At 39.8% G+C, this 22,034-nt stretch overlaps 1 protein-coding gene across 1 annotated transcript in view; it reads right to left on the reverse strand.

Annotated features, from left to right (window-relative positions):
* Nucleotides 1-22,034, reverse strand: part of doc2b (double C2-like domains, beta) — a 221,898-nt gene that overhangs the window by 51,220 nt on the left and 148,644 nt on the right. Inside the window, exon 4 of the mRNA XM_074672166.1 lies at nucleotides 4,915-4,989. Within this exon, the coding sequence (XP_074528267.1) occupies nucleotides 4,915-4,989 (75 nt within the window). The remainder of the gene's footprint in view (nucleotides 1-4,914; nucleotides 4,990-22,034) is intronic.

The raw sequence follows: 22,034 nt of genomic DNA on the forward strand, positions 1-22,034 counted from the left end.
CCTGAGCTCAGAATTTCAGCCTGCGTTGTTTATGAAGGGAATGTGACGGTTTGCAACCCAGACTGATGCAGAGAAATGACGATGTGCTGAACATAAAGAAAGCAAAAAAATGATAAAGCAACCCTGCATTAGTTTGGTCAGATGAGTCACAATACCAAAACTTATTTCAGTAGAAAAACATCAGTTGTTTTTAGAGTCTAGGCCCTGAACTTTACCACGCCTTGCAGATTGACTTCACATGCAGAATAAAAGGGTGATGACATGAGATCTTCAACGTCCCGTAGTCAGTAACGCAGGGCAGCAGTGTCAGAAACTGAAAAAACTGCAGCTCAAATTGCTGGGAGGATACTTTGTTAAGTGGTTGTGTGATTGTAACAGTAGCACAGCTGGAGTTATCCACCTGAACTGGCACACACAGACATCATTTATTAAGAACAAAGGTGCTGCTCTGATATATCACGTTTAAACTTGTTCACTCTTGTTTTCTGCAAGTATCCTTCAATCCTGAATTTGATGTCAAACTGATGCTGATTTTTTCCCCCAGTTTCCCCCAGGGGTAGACCAGCTCCTCTACTCACTTGCTAAAGTGTTCTTGAGCAAGACACTGAATCCAAAATAGCTCTTGAAGCTGTTGAAGGGAAAGAGGGAAAGAGATGGAGGGGAGCTGTAGGGCTGATCAAGAGATAAAAAATTTAAACCTAGGATGATATAAAATCATATAAGGGGGCATATTGCATTCACTTAAAAAATGAAATACAATAAAATAAAATCCTGTGTTTACGAGATAACCTTCTTGTAAAAGCGACATGAGGGTGTTACCACCAAAAACGCACTTATTACCTAAATAACAACAATTTGATTTATGCTGAATGACTCTCACAACTTTGTCCCGTAACCAACTTTTGCTAAAATTCACAAAATATAAACTGGATTAAGGATATTGGCAGTCACTGGTGTTTCACTGTTAAGTGTGACTCAACACTAGTTGCTCTGTAACAGTAAGAACTCGATAGGACCTGACTCCATGGTGTACAACCATTTCTGGAAATCAAACACAGACTAACTGGACATTTTTATGCAGACCACAGTTTCAGGGTGTGGTCACACTGGCCATGTGACTGTGCCGTGTTTATGCACAATTGCCCCTCCGCAGCGCTGTTTCCCAGCTGGAGAGTACGGCCAGCAGTCACACTACTCCAATATGAACCAAACTTAAGCTAGTATCACACACTCGCATGGCCCGCCTACGTCACCGTGAAGCATCTGTTAACATGAAGCGCAATCTCATCAGAGTCAGCACAGTGAGACACAGAGAGCACTGCTACAACTTTAGAGACTTCAGACTGATGGTAAGTCGTTCAGGCCGACACAGCCCTCTAACACCCCTGCTTTGTTTAAAATGATTGTCAAGGGATGCGCTCGCAGTGATCATACGTCATGGATCACACGCGCTGTCCGTGTGCTTGTGCTCGTGCATGAAGTAAACCGTGCTGAAGCCCACCGAAGCGTGCCAAAGCAGAGAAGTGACACATGCTAAAGCACGGAACAGTTTGCCAGTGTGACCGCGTCCTTAATGTAGTGTTTAACAAATGCTAACTCATTTGAATGAATAGAGCTAAATGCTGCTTCCGTTGCCCAAATGTGTGTGCATATTGATTATGGTGTGAAGCCTGTTTTTTGAGATAGCATTTCATAAAAACAGAAAAGTCAAACATAAATAATTTTCTGGTTTAATGAGATAACAAAATTAAATAACTATCTGTTTTAATATGGTATGGTTTAGTGGTTTAATACGACACTATAGATTTATAAAATATACAAGAAATGTACAATGTAAAAGGTGTAAAAATGTATTTGAAAAAAATTCAAATTTCATTGTTTCAGTAGTCTCATTTTTGGCAAATGAATACTGAAAAAAGAAAAATTGAGAACTTTTTTTGGGTAAAAACAAAACAAAACAAAACCAAACAAAAAACAGCTTTGTGTTAAAAGGGTATGATTAAGAAGTTACGCTGTTTCAAAAAAACACTTTATACTAAAAACATTTGGATGTTTCTCTTCTATACAGTTTTGTTTAGGCTTTTAATTGGTTAAAATGCCTTTTCAGTTTGATTTTGATGAGACATTTGGACAAGAACTACCTTAGTTTATCTGCACACTGCTTTCTTGGCTGAATTTTAAGAGCTTAATGATTCATTGGGACAAAAGAGACTTTTTTTTTACCCTGGAAACAGGCCACAGCCTTGATTCAGGCTTGGGCCACCCACTTGAAGGCGAACCTCATTGGGTGGGACCTAGACTGCTAGACCATTTACGCCCCACTAGGAAACACTTTTAAAACAAGGCTTGTTATCTAACATGCCTAAACCTAAGTATTGAAATCTTGGCACATGCAGAATAATTTGCAAAGTGACGTCAATAAGGTCCCTACAACAGGAAGACCAAGCAGCTTTTCTGTGACTGGAGTTTGCTCACTTGAATTCAGCACCACGGACAGAGGCAGCAGCTGCTGTTAACACAAATGTTTAACTTTCTTTACATTAAATTTACAACTTTTAGGGTTTGTGAATAATGTGTTTACACTTTTAAAGATAAAAGGCTGTTAGACAAATGGATTTCAAGTCTCTCTGGGATTATTTCTGACGACTGGTGTTTTGGAATAGCAGACTATCATTAACCAAAGTCTTTCCGCCGTCACCTCCTGTAATGGTCACAAATCTGTATCAAAGTATTATAGTTTCCTTCAGTTATATATCAAGTTTTCTTATAAAACATACATCAATAGGAATTATTAAAGCCAACAGCTTTTTATCTCTCTTCAAATATCTCTCATACAAAGCTACAGAAACCAGCAGCCCAAGGTCAAAAGGAAGGAGCCAGCACTTCAACAATTAAAAAGTCTTTAACGAAGAAACATTTGAGATGAGTTTGAAAAGGTATCCAAGTAAAGGAGCGATGTGAGTCAGGCAGATGGATATTCACACAGCTTTTAGCCTTCATTAAGCTGCTTTTGTGGAAAACAGCCATTCACTGGATCTATATTAGATCTCAGACTTTAATGAAAGGATTACATCAACTTCAAGGCCTGCAGAGAGGTGCAAACCAATTAAAGAAGTCATTGTCTCATAGATAACACGCAGTGAGTCACTATGACTGTTGACATTTACAACAAGAATTCACCTGTGATTCAGTTATCTACGTCTTGTGGGGGTAAGGACATGAAAGTGATGTGGAGATGTTGGATGAAACTGCAGATCGACCTGCAGCATTGAGCGAACCGAAGCTCTGCTCACAGCATGAGGAAAGTGGAGTGAGCGGGCACATTAGGTGTTTTTTATTCCCCATCGAAGCTTTGCTCTGACATAACCTCGTCACAGCACTTTCAGAATCATAAGAGAGTATTGGCTTCTGACCACATGTGGGTCTGAGAAAACCAAAAGGTCTTAAGAGTGCAAAAAAAGACTTTTCCTGGAAGTGGCCACATGTAGGAACCGTATTGATTCAGAGAAACTCATTTAACCAATATCAGTGTATTCAATCCACCCACATACTTCCTTTCTTATTTTAATTACAGACTGAAAAGACTGTCTCCACTGGTCCAGATCTTAGAGACATTTGAAATCTCATAACCTGATGCTCCTGTCCTCTCTCTGATTGTTTGATAACTTGAAAAGAATCTGATCAGATAAAATACAAATCCATTTTTTGTCTCAAAGAAGGACCTTCAGTCAAAATGAGTTTAAATTAGCTCAAGTCTGGAGTTGGACTGACATAGAAAACCATCCCTATGTCTAATAAGTTCATCAGAAAAATGCAACAGTGTGTTAATCTTAACAATGTATGATTGAAAAGCCTAAGCATTGTTTTGGACGAAACAAGGAAGCTGCTTTTCATGTACTCCGCATGAAAAGTGTCAGAAACTATAGTTTTAGAGATAAAACAGAGGTTTTTTTCAACTCTTGTGAGTGTATTTCAACTTAGTAATAGTGGTTTTCTAAAGAGTATTGGTGTTAATCCAGAGAGTTAAAACTCTACAGTGTGGATTTTCCGCCATTCCAGCGTCAGTTTCCATGTCTGTATCTTCTATTGAGAAGCTGCTGTACTACAAACAATCCAAAATACAGCTTCCTAGAGAGGTGATTAGACAAAACCACAAAGCCATACCGTGTAATTTGTGCTAATGAATAGGGTAACCAGAAAGAAGGTTCCTGGTTCGAGAGGTCTTTTTTTTGTGTACATTTGAAACTAGAAAAGCACTCAGAGAGCACAGACCTCCGCCAAGCATATTATGCTTGTCACGCAACACTTCAGTCCTACTTTAATGTTATACTCCCTTTTTAGCAGACTGTCTACTTCAATTTGGTGTTAGTTGCAGGTTTGTACAATAATTTGTTTCCTCACAGTGTTGAAAATTATGATGACCCAGTACATTTTTCATATTCCAGATCTTAGTATCCAGAATGTTGCCAGGATCTGGATCGTACTTTTACATCTGTCAGAAATTATGGTGACCTTGTCTTGTTTTGTTTTGCAAAGCAATCCGACCATTTATGGTGGAGCTATATTAACATATGGTGAAAACGGCCCGATCTCACAATGATAAAGAATTCTTTAAAAAAAATCCTGGATCCAGATGGTGATCTGGATCACCTCCAAAATTTAATCATATCTTCCTTATCCCATTTCTAACATTTCCTGAAAATTTCATCAAGATCAGTTTGTTACTTTTTGAGTTATGTTGTTCACAGACAGACAGATAAACTCTCCCAAAAACACGACCGCCTTCATGGAGATAATAACGAGTGTAACGATAAAAAATCTTTGCTACAAACGGACAAAGAAAGCTTTCACAGAGAGATAAAAAAAAACTAGACATTTATTATAGTGAAATAATTTAATCCTGTCATGACCCACCTTGCTGGCTCCTGGCAGTAGGTGCAACTTGACATAGGGGTCAGAGAGCCCATTGTGGTCCATCGGCTTGAGCCCCTGAGAAATAAAGACAGGAAAGACATCATAAGATGATGGTCATGACAAACTTCTGTTTTAACATCATGTGACAGCATCAGTCCCTCATTAGATGCTCAAAGAGGAATGTGTAAAAATACTGTACAAATTAACGTTCTCCGGTCGTTTCTTGTTTATGTTTAAATATCAACCCTCCTCCTTTATCCAGGCTGGAGATTGGCAGATGTGACCATAATGAGACACACACTTGCATGATTCATGTGAATGCAGATGTCTGCACTGGAGAAGCAGGAGGAGACTGCTGTGAGTGAGGAGTACTGTCTGTCTGTGTTTTGGTTAGAGGAGGGACTCACACTCGCTGACCACCGAAAAGATCTTAACACGTTTTAACCTCAGATTGTCCAAATTCCAGGAAAAGTCGCAATATTTCTTGTCTTAAAAAACTCGCCGGAGGGGTCCGAAAAGTCATTAAATGTAGCAGCAAAGTCTTTAAGTTGGCAACACTGAGTCGCGGGTTTATCCTGCACTTTCTTACTGCCGTCATCAGAGCTCACCCTGAATCTAAAGAGCTCCCTGACAGCAAAACAACACAATGCCACAGGTACACCCTCTATCTCTTCTCCGCTTGTCCCCAAAATGTTTTGTGCCTCCTCACTGGCTCTTTTAACCTGTCCAAAGAAACTTTTTAAAGATGTTTATTATTTGTCCATTTTGCTAGCTTCGGGGTTTGGCGTCAAGAATGAGTCATATACAGGTATGACGAAAAGAATCTGGACATTTTTTAAATTAAAACATAATCAGAATCAGATAATAAATCAAACTAAAATAAAGTAAGTTGAGTGTTTTATTATGTTTGGCCCAGTACCAACTGAACCACGGACTGGTACCGGTCCACAAACCAGGGGTTGGGGACCACTAATGTATACAACACATATGCTTCCCCAAAAAGTGTCCTGCTGTACTCCTTTGCCTCGCGTTGCACATGCATACTCGCAACAAACTGAGTAGTAAAATGAAGAAAAAAGAAAAACACAAACAGAATGAAGCACATGTAAGTGAGGAAAACTGAATGGTTCAAATTTTTTTTCACAAACCATTCCATCCCTAGACCCTTGTGATTTCACACATTGACTACCGCAGCTCTCTTCGAGCAGGCCTTCCTGCATGCACATTTAAACCTATGCTACAGCATGTCTGGTGAAATAATTTCAATATCATATTTTCTCCTTACTAGTGTATTTTTCAGTAATATTCTGAGGGCCAGGTGGAAAGCTTTGGTGGGCTGGATTTGCAAGTCACCACAGCCTTAACAACAGCTCCATTGTGCAGCTCTCAATCAAAACAATAACATAAAAATGACATCACACTTTGAACCTAGTGACTTTACACTTGGCAGGCTCTACTCCTGTCGTCTCCTCCCAGCTTCTTTATTTAGCCCACAGAAACAGACCGTACCATATGACACATATCATAACACATAACACAGAATACATATGGTAAGACGCAGACATCACACAGGACGTATTGGGAGCCAGTGTGAGTGTAAACTGGTGGGAGGAGAGTGTAGGTATGGAAATGTAGATGCAAACAGAAAGAAGGGAAGTCAGGGGAAAGAAGGATTGATGGTAGAGGACGCTTAGAGAGAAGTCTTCAACAAAGGAGACCATCTGCAACCAAGTGCAACAAAACCACAGCATTAAATGGATTCATAATTTATGACCCTCAGTCTGGACTTTTTGGGTTGTTTCAGAGGCACGTGACAAATGGAACAACACAAACAACCATTAAGGAAAGAATAATTAAAAGAAAAAAGATGCCAAATAAAGTGCTAGTACTTCAATAACTCTCAATTATTGCTGATTGTTCATTTCCAAGCAAAACATGTTGGAGCTCTGTGAGAATTTCAAATATTCTGAGAAAATGTGCTATTCTTTTTTTTAATTTTATTTTTTAGTGAACGAATAATATTGCCTTTCACAGGTGTGTGAAAAATAACAACCTGATGACTGGATTAAACAAATTTACAAATTTACAATGTGATGCTCTTAAATTCTTCCCAAACCACCGTGTTGACACTTTGAGTACTGTCCAGTGTACTAAAGTCAGTTCCTCTAAGATACTAATACTTGAGAGAAACCATCCATGAAGCTGTTGCATTTTAAATGTGGTGTAATCCTAGTCTCTACATTGGAATCAGCATTTCTGTGTCTGTATTTCCTCAAACAATAAAACGCTGAGCCTCTAAATCATCCTCGCTGCAGCATTTCTGAAATCCTGCAGAAAAAGGTGAAGGATGAAGCTCTTTGAGACGCTCTGGAAGTAGATTTTTATGACTGCACTGTGTGCCACTCTGGTCTATTGAGGACACCATCAGTGAGAAATTGTTATCTGTGCCTCTCCTACAATTGATTTCACCCCGTGTGATTGCTGAATACTGGTGCAAAATGTGGAGCCTGATTCTCAGAGGCAGCTCAGCAGACACAGGAATATGAGATGCAGTATATTACAATTTGTTGCTGAGCAGACTTTAAAAGTAAACTTTGTTTTTATCTCATCCCTTTTCAAGTACATCAAGAGAAACTTTTCTTTGTGGCCTCAAAGTCTACGGCTGGAATAGTTCCTCCTGTAGAAACAGATCAGTGTCATTAGAATGAGATGAAGATGAATTATGATCAGAGCTGGAGACGGAAATGTCAAGTATGGTTACAATCTTTATGTCTACTGTGTCCAGATCTACACAACTCTTCAACTGGGAGAAGAGAAGGTTAGGTGGCTGATACTTATTTCATGACTTAGCAGCAAATCCAGTTTTTTTATGAGCTGGGATCTTATATTAATCTTTAGTAAAAATAAAAATGTAATAATGATCACCCTTAATAGAGAAAAAATAAAATAAAAAGGAGAATCAAACTGTGTTAAAATCCAGGTTTACATGTTTCTTTATTCTGGAAAAATGGACTCTGATGGAGTTGACTTGTTTTTTGGGGCCAGCCCCTGGTGGACACTTAAGGAACTGCATTTTTTTTTGCATTTAATTTTCAACATCAGAGCTCCTGACATAATATTCATCATCTCTTACAAAATTTATTACATGTTATTTCCTGTCTTCATTAAAGCCTCAACACCATGTTAGTACCAGGTTGGACCCCTTTTGCCTTCAGAACTGCCTTAATCCTTTGTGGCATAGATTCAAAAAGGTACTGGAAACATTCCTCAGAGAGTTTGGTCCATATTGACATGATAGCATCACACAGTTGCTGCAGATTTGTCGGCTGAACATCCATGATGAGAATCTCCCGTTCCACCACATCCCAAAGGTGCTCTATTGGATTGAGATCTGGGGACTGTGGAGGACATTTGAGTACAGGGAACTCATTGTCATGTTGAAGAAACCAGTCTGAGATGATTCCAGCTTTATGACATGGAGCGTTATCCTGCTGGAAGTAGCCATCAGAAGATGGGTACACTGTGCTCATAAAGGGATGGACATGGTCAGCAACAATACTCAGGCAGGCTGTGGACTTTAAACCATGCTCAGTTGGTACTAAGGGGCCCAAAGTGAGCCAAGAAAATACCCTCCACACCATTACACCACCAGCAGCAGCCTGAACCGTTGATACAAGGCAGGATGGATCCATGCTTTCATGTTATTGAGGCCAAATTCTGACCCTACCATCTGAATGTGGAGCAGAAATCCAGACTCATCAGACCAGGTAACATTTTTCCAATCTTCTATTGTCCAGTTTTGGTGTTGCTGTGTGAATTGTAGCCTCAGTTTCCTGTTCTTAGCTGACAGGAGGGTCACCCGGTGTGGTCTTCTGCTGCTGTAGCCCATCTGCCTCAAGGTTGGACGTGTTGTGCGTTCAGTCTGTCCATTCTCCTCTGACCTCAACAAGACATTTTGTCCCACAGAACTGCTGCTCACTGGATATTTTCTCCTTTTGGGACCATTCTCTGTAAACCCTAGAGATGGTTGTGGGTTAAAATCCCAGTAGATCAGCAGTTTCTGAAATACTCAGACCAGCCCGTCTGGCACCAACAACTATGCCACGTTCAAAGTCACCTTTCTTCCTTATTCTGATGCTCGGTTTGAACTGCAGCATATCGTCTTGACCATGTCTACATGCCTATATGCAATGAGTTGCTGCCATGTGATTGGCTGATTAGAAATTTGCGTTAACGCGCAGTTGGTGTGCCTAACAAAGTGGCCAGTGAGTGTATGCTAATATGACAAAGATCAAAACACACAGGTATCATGAGCTCCAAGTAAACTTCAACAAAGAAACTCAACATCTTTTTAATCTTGTAGACATTTAATTCCGCTTGTGGCTTTTTATCAACATCCTGGAAGAAAGCCGTCATACGCAAGTTAGATTAGTCTTTATTATTAGCGTGGTGCCATTATCTTTAATTGTTCCTGTCTTTATGGTTCTTTTTCTCTGATGGACCAAAAGGAGAAAAACAAAACAAATATGACGTCTCTTCATCCACAATTATCAGGCTTAATGGAGGAGCTGGGCTTGGAGCCCAGCACTCAGCAGGAATTAGTGGCAGCAAAATGACACACTCCACTGTGCCGCTAACAAACAACAGCACAGCCTCAGAAAAACAAAAAAAACAAAGTGGCGCTCTCTTCCTTTGTCGACTCTCATACACATGTCTGCATTTGATACAACGGTGTCGGATTAACTCTGATATTTAAAGAGACGACTGCAAGTCCAGACAGAGGAGAATAAATCACAAAACCAGACACAGGCATCAGTGTAAGAGCAAAATATGACAGGTTTTTTTTTTCATCTGTTTCAGTTTATTTATGTTCTTCTCAGAGGGGATTGTCTCTGCACAGTAAGAAATCATTTCAGCAGGATTATGTTCATTGTTAGCCCGAATAAATCCTGTCCTTCCAGGATTTTATTGACACCCAGCAGCTTTTTTTCAGAGAAACAAAAGTCTTATGGATTAGGGTTAAATGCAGACATGCAAGAAAAAGAAATGCGTTGTTCAATGAATCATTACTACATCAGAAGTCTCAGCTTCTGCAACGCATCCACGACTAACATCTGAGCAAATATGTGAGCATGATAGCAGAAAGCACATTGACTGCACATCAGCTGTATATTTCATCTCCTCCAACCTCTCCCTACCATCCTCCTTTGTAACAGTTGCAGTATGATAAACAGTGTTGGGAAAATAACTTCAAAAAAGTAATAACTTACAGTTACTTTTTACTTCCCCAAAAAGTAATTGAATTAGTAACTGAATGACATCTCCAGAAATGTGATAAGTTAACAGGAAAAGTAATTATTGGGTTACTTTTTTGAAAAACCTTAAATTTTGCAAAAGAGGAAGTAGTGTCTGTTCACTGTCCTGTGTCTTGCGGGGCAAACCAGGTCTAATAGACCTGCCAATAGTCCAGATTTGGGAGGGATTCACCCGCTTTTAAACCCTGTCTCTCACTCCACTTGTGACTTTGAATTTCTCTTTATTAACCTCTTATTTTTTAAGTATGGTCAGCATCTCCCCCTCTCCCATGAGTTGGTTTGATCTAGACGCTACATGAGATCCTCTCTGACTGCAGGTTGCACAGACACACACAGGTATCTGTGCGATATTTGTTGCTGAAAAGTTTACTTTAGCATCAGCTCTTTGCTAAAGACGAGTCACCATGGTTGTTCTCATCATTACTTGTGTGTCTGCTGCTTTGTCCCCACATTTTATTTGCAGCTCTTGTGCCTGACAGAATGAGCCAGGTTAGATACATAATAACACGCTTAATTTGGGTAAAGTCGTTATATCGTTTGAAATAGTCATTAATTAAATTACCCATTACTGGAAAAAGTAACAGTGTTGGTAACCACGTAATTCCCAATACAGATGCTATACTACAACATGGATCAGGTTCAGCTCAACATAATAAAAGCCAATGATAAGTCAATTAAAGCCCAAATTTGCTGTGAAAAAGCAAAAAAAGTAGCAGGACTGGAAACAGGCGATCTGACAATCATAAGACATGCTGCCCCCACAAGTTTTGGAGGGGTATTGCAGAGCAACGTGAAAGTGTATTGTGCTCAAGAATGTATGCACCTGCCATTACAGCACAGGGCCAATGCAAACTGTAAAAACCTGTTATTTACTGGTGCAAACACCAAACTGAGTCTCTGAAGCTTCAACGAATAACGTTGCCCATGTCTTTATGTAAAAATGCCAAAGTTGTAACAGCAGAGTGCGGAAACTTCAGAAAATGTATGTATGTAAGCAAGTAAAGATTAGATCGTTTACACAAGTTGACGTCAGCATTTCCACTGAAACTGTCGATTTACTGTTTTGCACGGAGGCCATTTTCAAAAGTTAGCATTTTCGGTCGGCTAAAACACAGTTTCCATCTTAACTTGAAGTCAAAACACAACGATACTTTTGCGTTTCAATCTAAAACCGTTGTGTAAACGGCCTTATTGTTAAAACCTGAAGAGGAAGTACTCTTAAAGTTTCCCTCCTGGCTTCCTCTGCTTAGCAAACTTTCCAATTAACAAGGAGGAGAAAGTGTTTGTAGCCTGAAAGGCAAAGCCCAGGGCAAAAGAAAGAACAAACCTTTCTACACTGCTTTTTACTGCTCATTAAGCCTAATTGCTGTCGGTGCCAGGTAATAGAGCAGCTCAGATTAGTTTATGAAGAGTTTTATCAAGTCTAATCCAGATTTTCACCGCTAGAGTGAGAAAGGAAAAACATAAACGGAGATAGTTGTTTCATTTCACTGGTGCTAAAATATGGAAACACAAACAGGATTGTGATCTTTGTTTAGCTGCTTGTTTATATTATACAACTGCCAGTAAAATATTACTCATGAGTTCTTTTGCTGAATGAATGTTTTTGATCTCATTTGTTGAGTTTAATGTGACTCAAAAACTTTATTCAGCATGAGTAAACAGACTGTCAACAATGGCAGGAGATGTTGATGTGTTAGTGCAAACAAGACACCTTCACTGGAGACAACAACATACTTTTCGGGATATTGCAGACAATAAGCAACATCTTTAAGAAAACATCTAAATGAATCAACAAATCCTGACACCTTCCCATTGAAAGATAAAGATGATATCAATACTCTATTGCCTCGTGTTCCAATCTTTTTTTATTCCATCATCGTTAAATGTGCATCCTAGTAATGCCAGGAGCTTTTTTGTTTGCATCTTGTAAAAGCAACAGTTGAACATAAAAATAAAAATGAAATGTGTTACGATGGCCAAGTCGTGAGATGCCAGAGGGCTGGAACGAGCAGCCAGGAATTCATCTTTTTTTGAATGTTTCAAGTGTTCCCATTTCATCTGCCTCCGAGGTGAATGTTTTACTGTACAGCAGAGTACAAACACGAACCAGAGGACCCAGTGCTCCCTCTGAACACAATGTTGGACGCTATCTAATGAGAAACACAGGCTGGAAATGCAAATGAGATCAACTTGATTGTAAACGACTTGGATTGTATTCACAGATCTGGAACTGAGACATGTTTGTAGCTGTGCTGCGACACAGAGGAGTGTAAAATTCAACAACAACAACAACAACAACAAGGCACAGCTGGGAGGCAGAGGGATTCCACACTGCCTTTGAAATTAAGGCGATACAACACAGTCAACAATCACTTTGCAACCCCAATCTGTGTGCCAGCCGTGACCCTTTCTCTACAATCTGTTTTCTTATTTTCTCTGCTCTCATCTGAGCAGCAGCTCGAGTAAAGGGAACATAAAATATTCTTTATGCTTGTTCCAATACTGGCCCAAAGGGGCTGTATTCAGTCAGACCAGGGAGTTTATAAGGCTGTCACATATCCATAAAGTTAATGGAGAAGACAAAGGGTGATTTGAGCTGCGAGAGATGCTTTGAGTGATACTGTCTAAGTATGTTTTCCTTATCATCCTGGCTCTCTCATGTAGACACATCTTCAGACGCTTTTAAGATCAAAGTTTAAAACATGTACAAACAGGAAAGCATCACCATCTAATCGACAATGGGGAAAATAAGTGTTGAACGCGTCAACTTTTTTCTCATCACAATTTTTTCCAAAAATGTAATTCAAACAAAATTTCTACCAGACATTGGTATTAACTCAAATAATCCACACATGAAAAGAAATAAAAATGTTCAAGTCCATAAATAATGATTATGTGGAATTAAGTATGATAACACAGGAAAAAGTATTGAACACACCATGGAAAGGCTGTATACTTTGGCAAGGAAATGCACCATACCACCTGAAATCTGTCAGTAATTATTACTTGAACTTCCAATTAGTGCAAACCAACATCAGCTGGGCTAGAGCAAATTGATGGTCCTATAAAAAAGGTTGTTTTTTCACCAAGCAGTTAAATACGACACAACCTGATTGTTGCTCAGCATCAGAATGGAACTGGTTACAGTCTTATATCAAAGCACCTGAATATTCCAGTCAGCACTGTTGGGGCCATTATTCACAAGTGGAAGAAGCACCACCTTACCATCAACAGGCCATGCACAGGAGCTCCTTGAAGATTTCTGACCAGGGAGTCAGAAAGATAGTTAGAAGAGTACTCCACGAGCCAAGGACCACCCTGAAAGTGCTCCAGAAAGACTTGGAGGCAGCAGGTATAATTGTTACAGAGAAAATAATAGGCAATGCACTCCACCGCTGTGGCCTCTATGGACGCTCAGCCCGCAAGACTTCGTTCCTCAAGAAAAGGCATGTTGAAGCTGGTTTAAAGTTTGCTAAACAGCATCTTGACAAGCCTGTAGAATACTGGGAGAATGTTGTCTGGTCAGACGAGACCAAAATTGAACTTTTGGGCTGTCATACTACAAACCATATTTGGAGGAGAAATGGCACTGCACATCACCCAAAAAACACTACACCAACAGTGAAGTTTGGACATGGAAGCATCATGGCATGGGGTTGTTTCTCATCTCATGGTGTTGGCAAACTTCATATAATTGACAGAGCAATGAATGAGAGACGTGGTTGGACCTTCCAGCAGGACAACGATCCAAAGCACACGGCAAAGTTGACTCTCAAATGGTTTCAAAAAAAGAAAATCAATCTGTTAGAATGGCCTCGTCAATCACCTGACTTAAATCCAGTTGAACATTTGTGGATAGAACTAAAGAAAAGGGTTCACCAGAGAGCACCAAACAATATTCTAGATTTAAAGACAATCTGTGCAGAGGAATGGGCCAAAATCACACCTGAGCAGTGTGGGCGATTAGTTAAAACATACAAGAAGTGTCTGGAAGCTGTCATTGCAAACAAAGGCTTCTCCACTAAGTATTAGATGAGTCTCAGTTAGCGTGTTCAATACTTTTTTCCTGTGTTATAGCACTTAATTCCATATAAACATTATTTATGGACCTGAACGTTGTGATTTCTTTTCATGTGTGGATGATTTGAGTTAATACCAATGTCTAGTAGAAATTTTATTTGAATTGCATCTTTGGAAATAAATGTGATGAGAAAAAAGTTGACGCGTTCAATACTTATTTTCCCCACTGTACAATGCAGTGCATACTTCTGTTATCTGTGAGTAAACAGCAGCAACAAAACAATTTTATATCAGAACAACTCCTGAAACTCAAACTTCCCCTTCAGTTTTTTATGTTGATTTTCATTTCCCGCCGCTGCAAAGCCCTCTGGGTGTGGAATGATAGCTTTCTCGCTGATATTCAGCCGAAGCTTTTGACTGTGAAAACACAGGGGTTGTTATTGAGACAGTACCATGAGAGTTGATTGGAGAGGTTAATGTGCCGTCTTCATCTACCTCTATTGTTGCCTTCAGCAAACACCTGAGCTATCATGTAAGTGGAGGCCCATTACGCAGGGTTGGATGGGGATGAACAGACAGCTGCGTCATGCTGCTGATTGCGCGGGCACACGGTGAATACACAGTTGATCATAATTACCGAGGGCTGGAGAAAAATGACCACTGCGAAAGGCAGATGGGTAACACGCATCAGTGCATCCACACACCTCCTATCTCACACATACTCATTCATAACAGTTTGCCTTGAATAACAGCCTTTAAATGCTGTGAAATGAAGTTCAGATCCCTTTTGTTTATGGAATCAAGAGCTTCCTTCTCATCTTTCAGAGGATGTGAGGGTGAGGCGATGAGGTTTTGGCAGGAAACGCCAGCAGCACGGAAGGGACTGTAAATCTGTGTCCATTCACATACTCAAGGAGCATTAAAGCTTTATATCACAGATGTTAATGCTAATACTACATCATGTTAAGTGCTGTACGCTGTGTGCATGATTTCCTATGCACCCCCTGTGTGTAAGCATGTCCAAACTTAATGACTTCTTTGTGCAGTATTTGAAGGACCAAGCCTTGAAAGGACAGAGCCTTCACAACCTGCGAGGCCTGAATTAAGATGGTCTGGTCTATGGAGAGTTCTTTTTTCATGTCACCAACTTTATAACCACAGAGATGAGATGATGAAACATGGTTAAACATTCCCAGTGACTTAACGGTTCCTGTGGTCCTTTGCTTTTCTGCGTTTCTAACACAAGCAAAAGACCTGGGTAGGTTATCCATATCAGTCCTGATCCATAACAACAAACTCGAAATGTAACAAACAAAGAAATCAAACAAAAAATAAAAAATAAAACATACATAAAAATGTAACAATGCCGAGGCTAACCCATAATTCATTTTTGTTACATTAAATTTTCTTTTATTACTTTTCAGGTTGTTACTAAAAAAGTCCGTCTCTAACACGGCCATGAAGAAAAAAAAGGTAATTGCAACACACTGCCAGACCAGTAGAGGGCAGTAAGACAGTGTCAAAGGCCATACAGCATATGTGTCAAACTCGAGGCCCGCTGGCCAAATGCGGCCTGCCAGGCTTTTTAATGTGGCTTTAAAGGGTCTGATTGTCTTACAATAAATAAGTCAAAAGGGTGCATTCACCAAAAACTACGTTTCCCATAATACCTATTCATTATGTTACCTGTGAAGTAACGGCATCCCACCACTAGTTTGCAGTGTTTTCACTACAGTGCCAATTTCCAAACTGGTGAAATTGAGAAACAAAACAATGATCCCAAATGTCCTGGAAGAGAAATGTTGATGCAGATAGAAAGCTCTTTCAACAAAGATGTGAGGGCAAATATATTGCTGCATTCAATTTGGACTCGGGAGAGTCGGTAGTGGGAGTGACGTCATCTCTGAGTTCAGCCTTCCAGTTGCCAAGTCGGAAAAACTTGCCTTAACAGCAGTAATTCTGTATATTAACATCAAATAATACAATGTTTACAGCTGATTTATTGTGACAAACACTAGTCAGAAAATATAAAATAAAAAGAATATAACAGGAGCTTAATTACTGTTTACCCCTGGACTCAGAATTTCTTACTGGGAACTTGGGGGTGGTGTGGGTGCCCCAACTTACAAGTTGGAAATTCCGACCTCAAGGGGGTGTTCCAGCTGGGCATTCCCAAACAGATCTCAGAAATTCTGACTTCTGAGTACAAATGGAATGCAGCATATGTTTGTGCTTCAAGGAGAAAAACAAAGATTTTTTGTGTTCTGAGGCTGTGGCGGTTGTTGAAGAGTACAATCTAGCCAAGTATGCCAAAGTGAGCCTTCAAGTAAAATAACAAATAGAGCAAGATTTAAAATGCAAACTGCAATCACAGCAGGTTGTGTTTAAGAGCCACAACTAAAAACAACACAGCAGTGAAAGCTAGCTTTATTGAGGCTGAAGAAATCGGCTCAAGAAATTGCCTCGCTGCAAAGTTTTTTTCAAAAGGTAAATTTTTTAAGTAGTAGTATTTATTTTGTGTTACATTCAGCTACATTTTATACTGTCTTACTGTTATATCTGGCCTTTTGAGGAAAACCATTAGGCTAGCATCTTTGTATGCAGCACTGCAGTTAGCAGGTAAGCATGTAGGACGTTCAGCATGTGCTGGTTTTGATCGTGTTTCATTGCACTTGAGATTAGATACATTTACACTCTAACAAAGACTGGGACATGATACAAAGCCTTTGTGAGTGGAAACCATTTTTTCAGTCAGCTAGAAAGCAGACCGCCGGAGATTGACTGGGTTGACTGAGGACTTCCTGCTGCTTTAGATCATCATTAACTTCTATTTTGATGCAGAGATTAGGACACACAGATAAAACCAAACTATGATGTGTTCTAGAGGACTTCTCAGTGTTTCAACAGCTGTTGTACACAAACTACCTACTGACACATTTAGCCAAAGGTCTCCAGTTTACAGGGTCACTCTTTGAAATGTTAAAATCAAGAACTGAAAGAAACACACTGACACTATCAAGCTCCAAAGAAGACCATTGTTTAGGAGATATCAAACCAAGTCAATCACAGTTGTGTGTCTGATCTTATTGTGGACAGAGGGAGAGAGAAATAAAAATACTTTGGGTGCTCCACCGGCTGGATAACTGCACATGACCCCTTTGCACAGTGCATGTTCAATGAGGCTCTCTATGGGTATTTTTAACATCACATGTCCTGTGCTCTTGGGTTTTTTTCCCCAACGGGCCTATCAGCCCTTAGTCAGCCTGCTGATATGTACACCTTCATTATCATATCTGATGTGAAGGAAGCATTAATTGCCGCGAGCAGCAGATCACAGGATGGATACAGGGGGACATTGATCTGATCCGCAGGGAGCTGACTCATGCCAAAGGAGGGTTCATGCTTCAGGGGACAGCTGGGATCAGAGGAGGGAGCTCGGGGTCAAGGCTCCTTGAGGCGATCCTCGATTAATGGAAGCAACCAATATGGAGAGACGCTAGATGGGTCCAATTCATCACCGATGGATGTCAGCGCGGATGATTGAGAGGCTTAAAGGAGGAAGGTTGAGAGGGAGGTGTCACAGGGTCATGCTGGGGCACATTAGTATGAATGTCAGTTGTGTCATTGATAACATGTCATTGATTCGGTGGCAAAACACATCAGAGAGGCTGGTCTGTGATTTTTATTGATTGAGACACAAACTACAGCCTGCACTTTCAGGAAGTGTAAGTTATGTTAGATTCTGTATGCAGAGCATACTCACGTGCACAAGCTGACTAACATAAAACTACAGAGTGGATATAAACTTCTAGCAATCCATCATGAAGAGTCAGAGTGTATCACCATCTTTCCGGAGCAGCAAAGATTTCCACCAGAGATAAAACACACAATAAATGTTATAAAAGCAACCCAGGTTACCATTTTCACAGATTTTGCTGTGCATAAAGAATCCACAATGAAGTTGAGCCAACAAGCAGCATAAAGAGCCATGTGAGAAATGAGGCGTATGAAAACACGTTAATCTCAGTCTGAGACAATTCTAACAGTACTAATAGGGGGATTATCAGTCTACGTCATCATAAAGCTTCGCACGCATGTTTAGCTCCATCGGTGTGCTCCATTCATTCAGGCGAGATAGTATATTTTTAAACACTTAATTCAACCTGTTAGCAGCATAAAAATGTGGTCAGTTGTCAGACACGATACTGTAAAACAGAGGCAACGTCTATCAAGTTTTGACGGTTACAGAGCAACTGGTGTTTTGGAGTTAATAGCTACCATGCTAACTGGTGACTCTCAGCTGAAGGTATCAGTGATTAACTGCAGAGAGTCACCAGTTACAGGGCTCTACACTAACTTCTTCACTGGTAGCACTGGTGCAACCAACTTTCTCAGTTGGTCTCAGTTGTCGTTGTGAAGTTCTGCTGGCAGGCTGCCAACACTCCTGGATATGGAGGGAGTCTCCCATTTTTACCCTTTTTCCCGCTGGTCTCCTGGCTTGTTCCTCCTGATTGTTCCCCAACTTTAAGTATGCTTCTGTGAGCTCTAATATTTTTCTAAGTCAAATCAAGTCCCGTACTTGGGTGTTATATCGAAAACTCAAAAACCATCCACCCCTCTCTCTTAGTTGGTTTGATCCAAAGACACTGCAGGAGACCTCTCAGAGATGGATACAGATAACGGTGCAGCACTCGTTGATAAAGAGTTCCTTAGAGCCTTAGCTGTTTTCTTTCTTTCTTTTTTTCTGTGTTGACATGACATGTCGTGAGTTAAACTAACGTAGCTCTGCTCTTACGTAGCATCCTCTCCAATAAGGAGAGTTTAGAGCAGCGTGAATCTTATAGTGAGAAGGCTGACTCTAAAATAGTGAAACGCTTGTCGTTGTGAAGTTCTGTCTGTCTTCTTTGTGTGATGCGCATACACGCTGGGCGTGTACGCAACGGCACTCTCTCTTCGGAACAGGAAAGAGTTCAGGTGGAGGAGACTGGCTGAGCCGGTAAAAGTGAGGGAGAATTCAAACCACAATGTCTTGTTCAGTGCCTGTGATAGATGGAGTACTAAAACATATGCACTCGCACGAGCGCGACCCGATTAAATTTTTTATCGCACACGCTGAAAAAAAGGTCGCTTATGTGACCATTTTGGTCGCAGTCTCGAGCCCTGAGTTAACAGGGTTACACTTAACACTAAAACACCAGTGACATCTGCGGGTAAATAATTAAATATGCCGTCTTTATCCAACCTCAGGTTTGACCACAAACAAACAATGCTAACTGCTAATATTCAAAACACAGATTTGACTTTGTTTATTTACTGAGTAAGTTAGTTTCGGGCCAAGGTTATGAGTAAACATGGAGTCAAAATAGAGAGTAAATAATAAGTAAATCTGTTAATTATGGTTTAAAGAAACAGATTTTATTCTTAAAGTGAAATTACTAATTATTATGAAATGATTAAGCAGTCTATTAACCCTGAAATACTCAACCATTAGCATTCTGATTTGGTGGAGTTGTCTGGGAGGGGTTCTGATTTATTGACACATGTTCACGTCCTGGTCTGTCACAGTCTGGTAAGTGTCCACGGATAATGCAGTCATAAGCATCAAGTGACAGTTGTGTGTTTAAATTCCTCTCTGGGTACACGCTGGATTACTCAGCTGAAAACGTCTGTCCACCTAATATCTGTCCACTCATTGCTATTTCACAAACCTGGGAGCCGTTTACCAAATAAATATTAAATATTATTAATATTATTAATATTAATATTATTAAATATTAAATATTAAACATTTTAAAAAATGCTTGTTCTGTGACTCGTACTCTGTTTACAGATCGATCTGTTTAAAGAAAATCTGCCCAACAGTGGATGTAAGTCATGCAGCAGAGGGTTGGCATGGTCTTACTCCACACATGAACCACGATCATACGTTGGAAAAGCCAAAGTTTAAACTACAGACACTTTCTCAGCCTCAAATCATGTTTGAAAGTACAGAGCTGGTAGTTTCACTCTCTCAGTCATCCTGTCCAGTCTTTGTTTATCTCATCTATCTCTGTCCGTTTCTACTTCAGCGTGTGTTTCATTAATTTATCAGACCTGTCACAGTGAGTAGCTGCTCATCGATGGGTCGGATTCTGCTCCAGAATTCTGCCAAACCTGCTCTTTCTTCTCTTTCTTTCTGTAAATTATTGATAATAAGCTGATAAGTTTGGTCAAACATCCTTGTAGCATTAGACACTAATGAAATCAAACCTCACCTGTCCCTCAATTTTTTCTTGATACCAGATGATGGGTGATTAGTTCTCCATTAGGATTTTTTTTTTTTAATGACAGAATCAGTATCTGGGTATTATCAGGATTTTTCTTCATATTCAGATTATTTTGACAAAGCAAACAACATTTTTAGCCTCAAATATTTCTGATCCTACATTCTGAACTATTATTCTGCACTTTTTCATGACTTAAATCTTGTCTTGTGTCCTCTACTGTGTTGTTTTTCTAACTCTTACATTTTCACATCATGGTAAATACAATGGTTTAAACACAAGCGTGAAGCTGGTCCCCCATCCCAAGCAACATTTAGGGAAAATAGTCTGTTTTGTTTGTGCTTCATTTGTGCTGGTTTGTGCAGTAAAAATTGTTGTTTGTGCTGCTATGGTTTTTAAGTTATTACATATTATGATTTAGGTTATCCAGAGTTCATCCAGCACCGCATCTGCTCCAAATGGACCCGAAATGGTACCAATTGTTTGTGCTGAAAATGTTTGTTTGTGCCACTATGGTTTAAACGATATTACACACTTTATTTACCAGAGTTGAAGTCACCGCTGGAAATGCTCTTGAGCAGGTGCTCTTCATTTGTTTTGGCTGGAGATAGGTACAGAATTAGGTACTTCTGACCAACCAAATTCTGTCAAAAGTACCGGGTACCAATTCACGTAAAATCAAAAGGTACTATGTTTAGGTACCTAAATGCATCCTTGTGCCTGCGAGGGAGAGGAAGAGGCGATTTTCCATGCTGGACATGAACACAGCATTAAAAGGTTATATGTTGAAGAATAAACGTGTTAAATTTAAAAGAATTTACATTTTATAATAAAACAAATTGATAGTTTTTACCACATAAACACACAAAAGTACCAATAATTGGTACCATTGAGTACTGATAACCAGGTACCGGGAATTAGTACCGTACCATTTCAAATGATCCCTAGTTTTGGCTGTGGTCAACCAAAGTTCATCTCGTCCTAACATGCCGAGTGAATCGGTATTTTTGTTTTTAACTGAATGTACCTTTGTATTTCCCACACATTTTTATACTCCAATTACCTGGAATGTCACTGTTGCAGGACAAACTTCGGGTAAATATGTTACACTGTTGTAGCATTTTTGACTCGGCGTGGTACGCGAGCTGTGTCTGACTGCAGCCAAAACAAATTAAGAGCAACAGCACGAGAGCATTTCTAGCGGTGACGTCATCGCCAGAAATTAAAGTGTGTTATAACTTAAAAGCTGTAGCAGCACTGACAAAAGTTTTTACAGCACAAACCAGCAAAAATGGAGCACAAAGGAAACAGACAATTTTCCTGAAATTTTGTGTAGGGTGAGGTAAGAGTTGTTGTGTTTCTTCTGTATGTACAGAGCTTTAGTGTTTTACAAGCAGTCTATGCACAGTCCAAATGTAGTTTAAAGAGGCGTTAATAAACTTTGGTTTTGTTTGTGACCTTGATAGAAAATGTAAATGTACACATAATTTAGAACATGTTTCATTAGAGACATAATTAA

This window comes from Halichoeres trimaculatus, unplaced genomic scaffold, assembly GCF_033239565.1.
Source record: "Halichoeres trimaculatus isolate MK-OKI-2021-1 unplaced genomic scaffold, fHalTri1.1 fHalTri1_scaffold_6, whole genome shotgun sequence".
In the NCBI taxonomy this organism is placed as follows: Eukaryota; Metazoa; Chordata; class Actinopteri; order Labriformes; family Labridae; genus Halichoeres; species Halichoeres trimaculatus.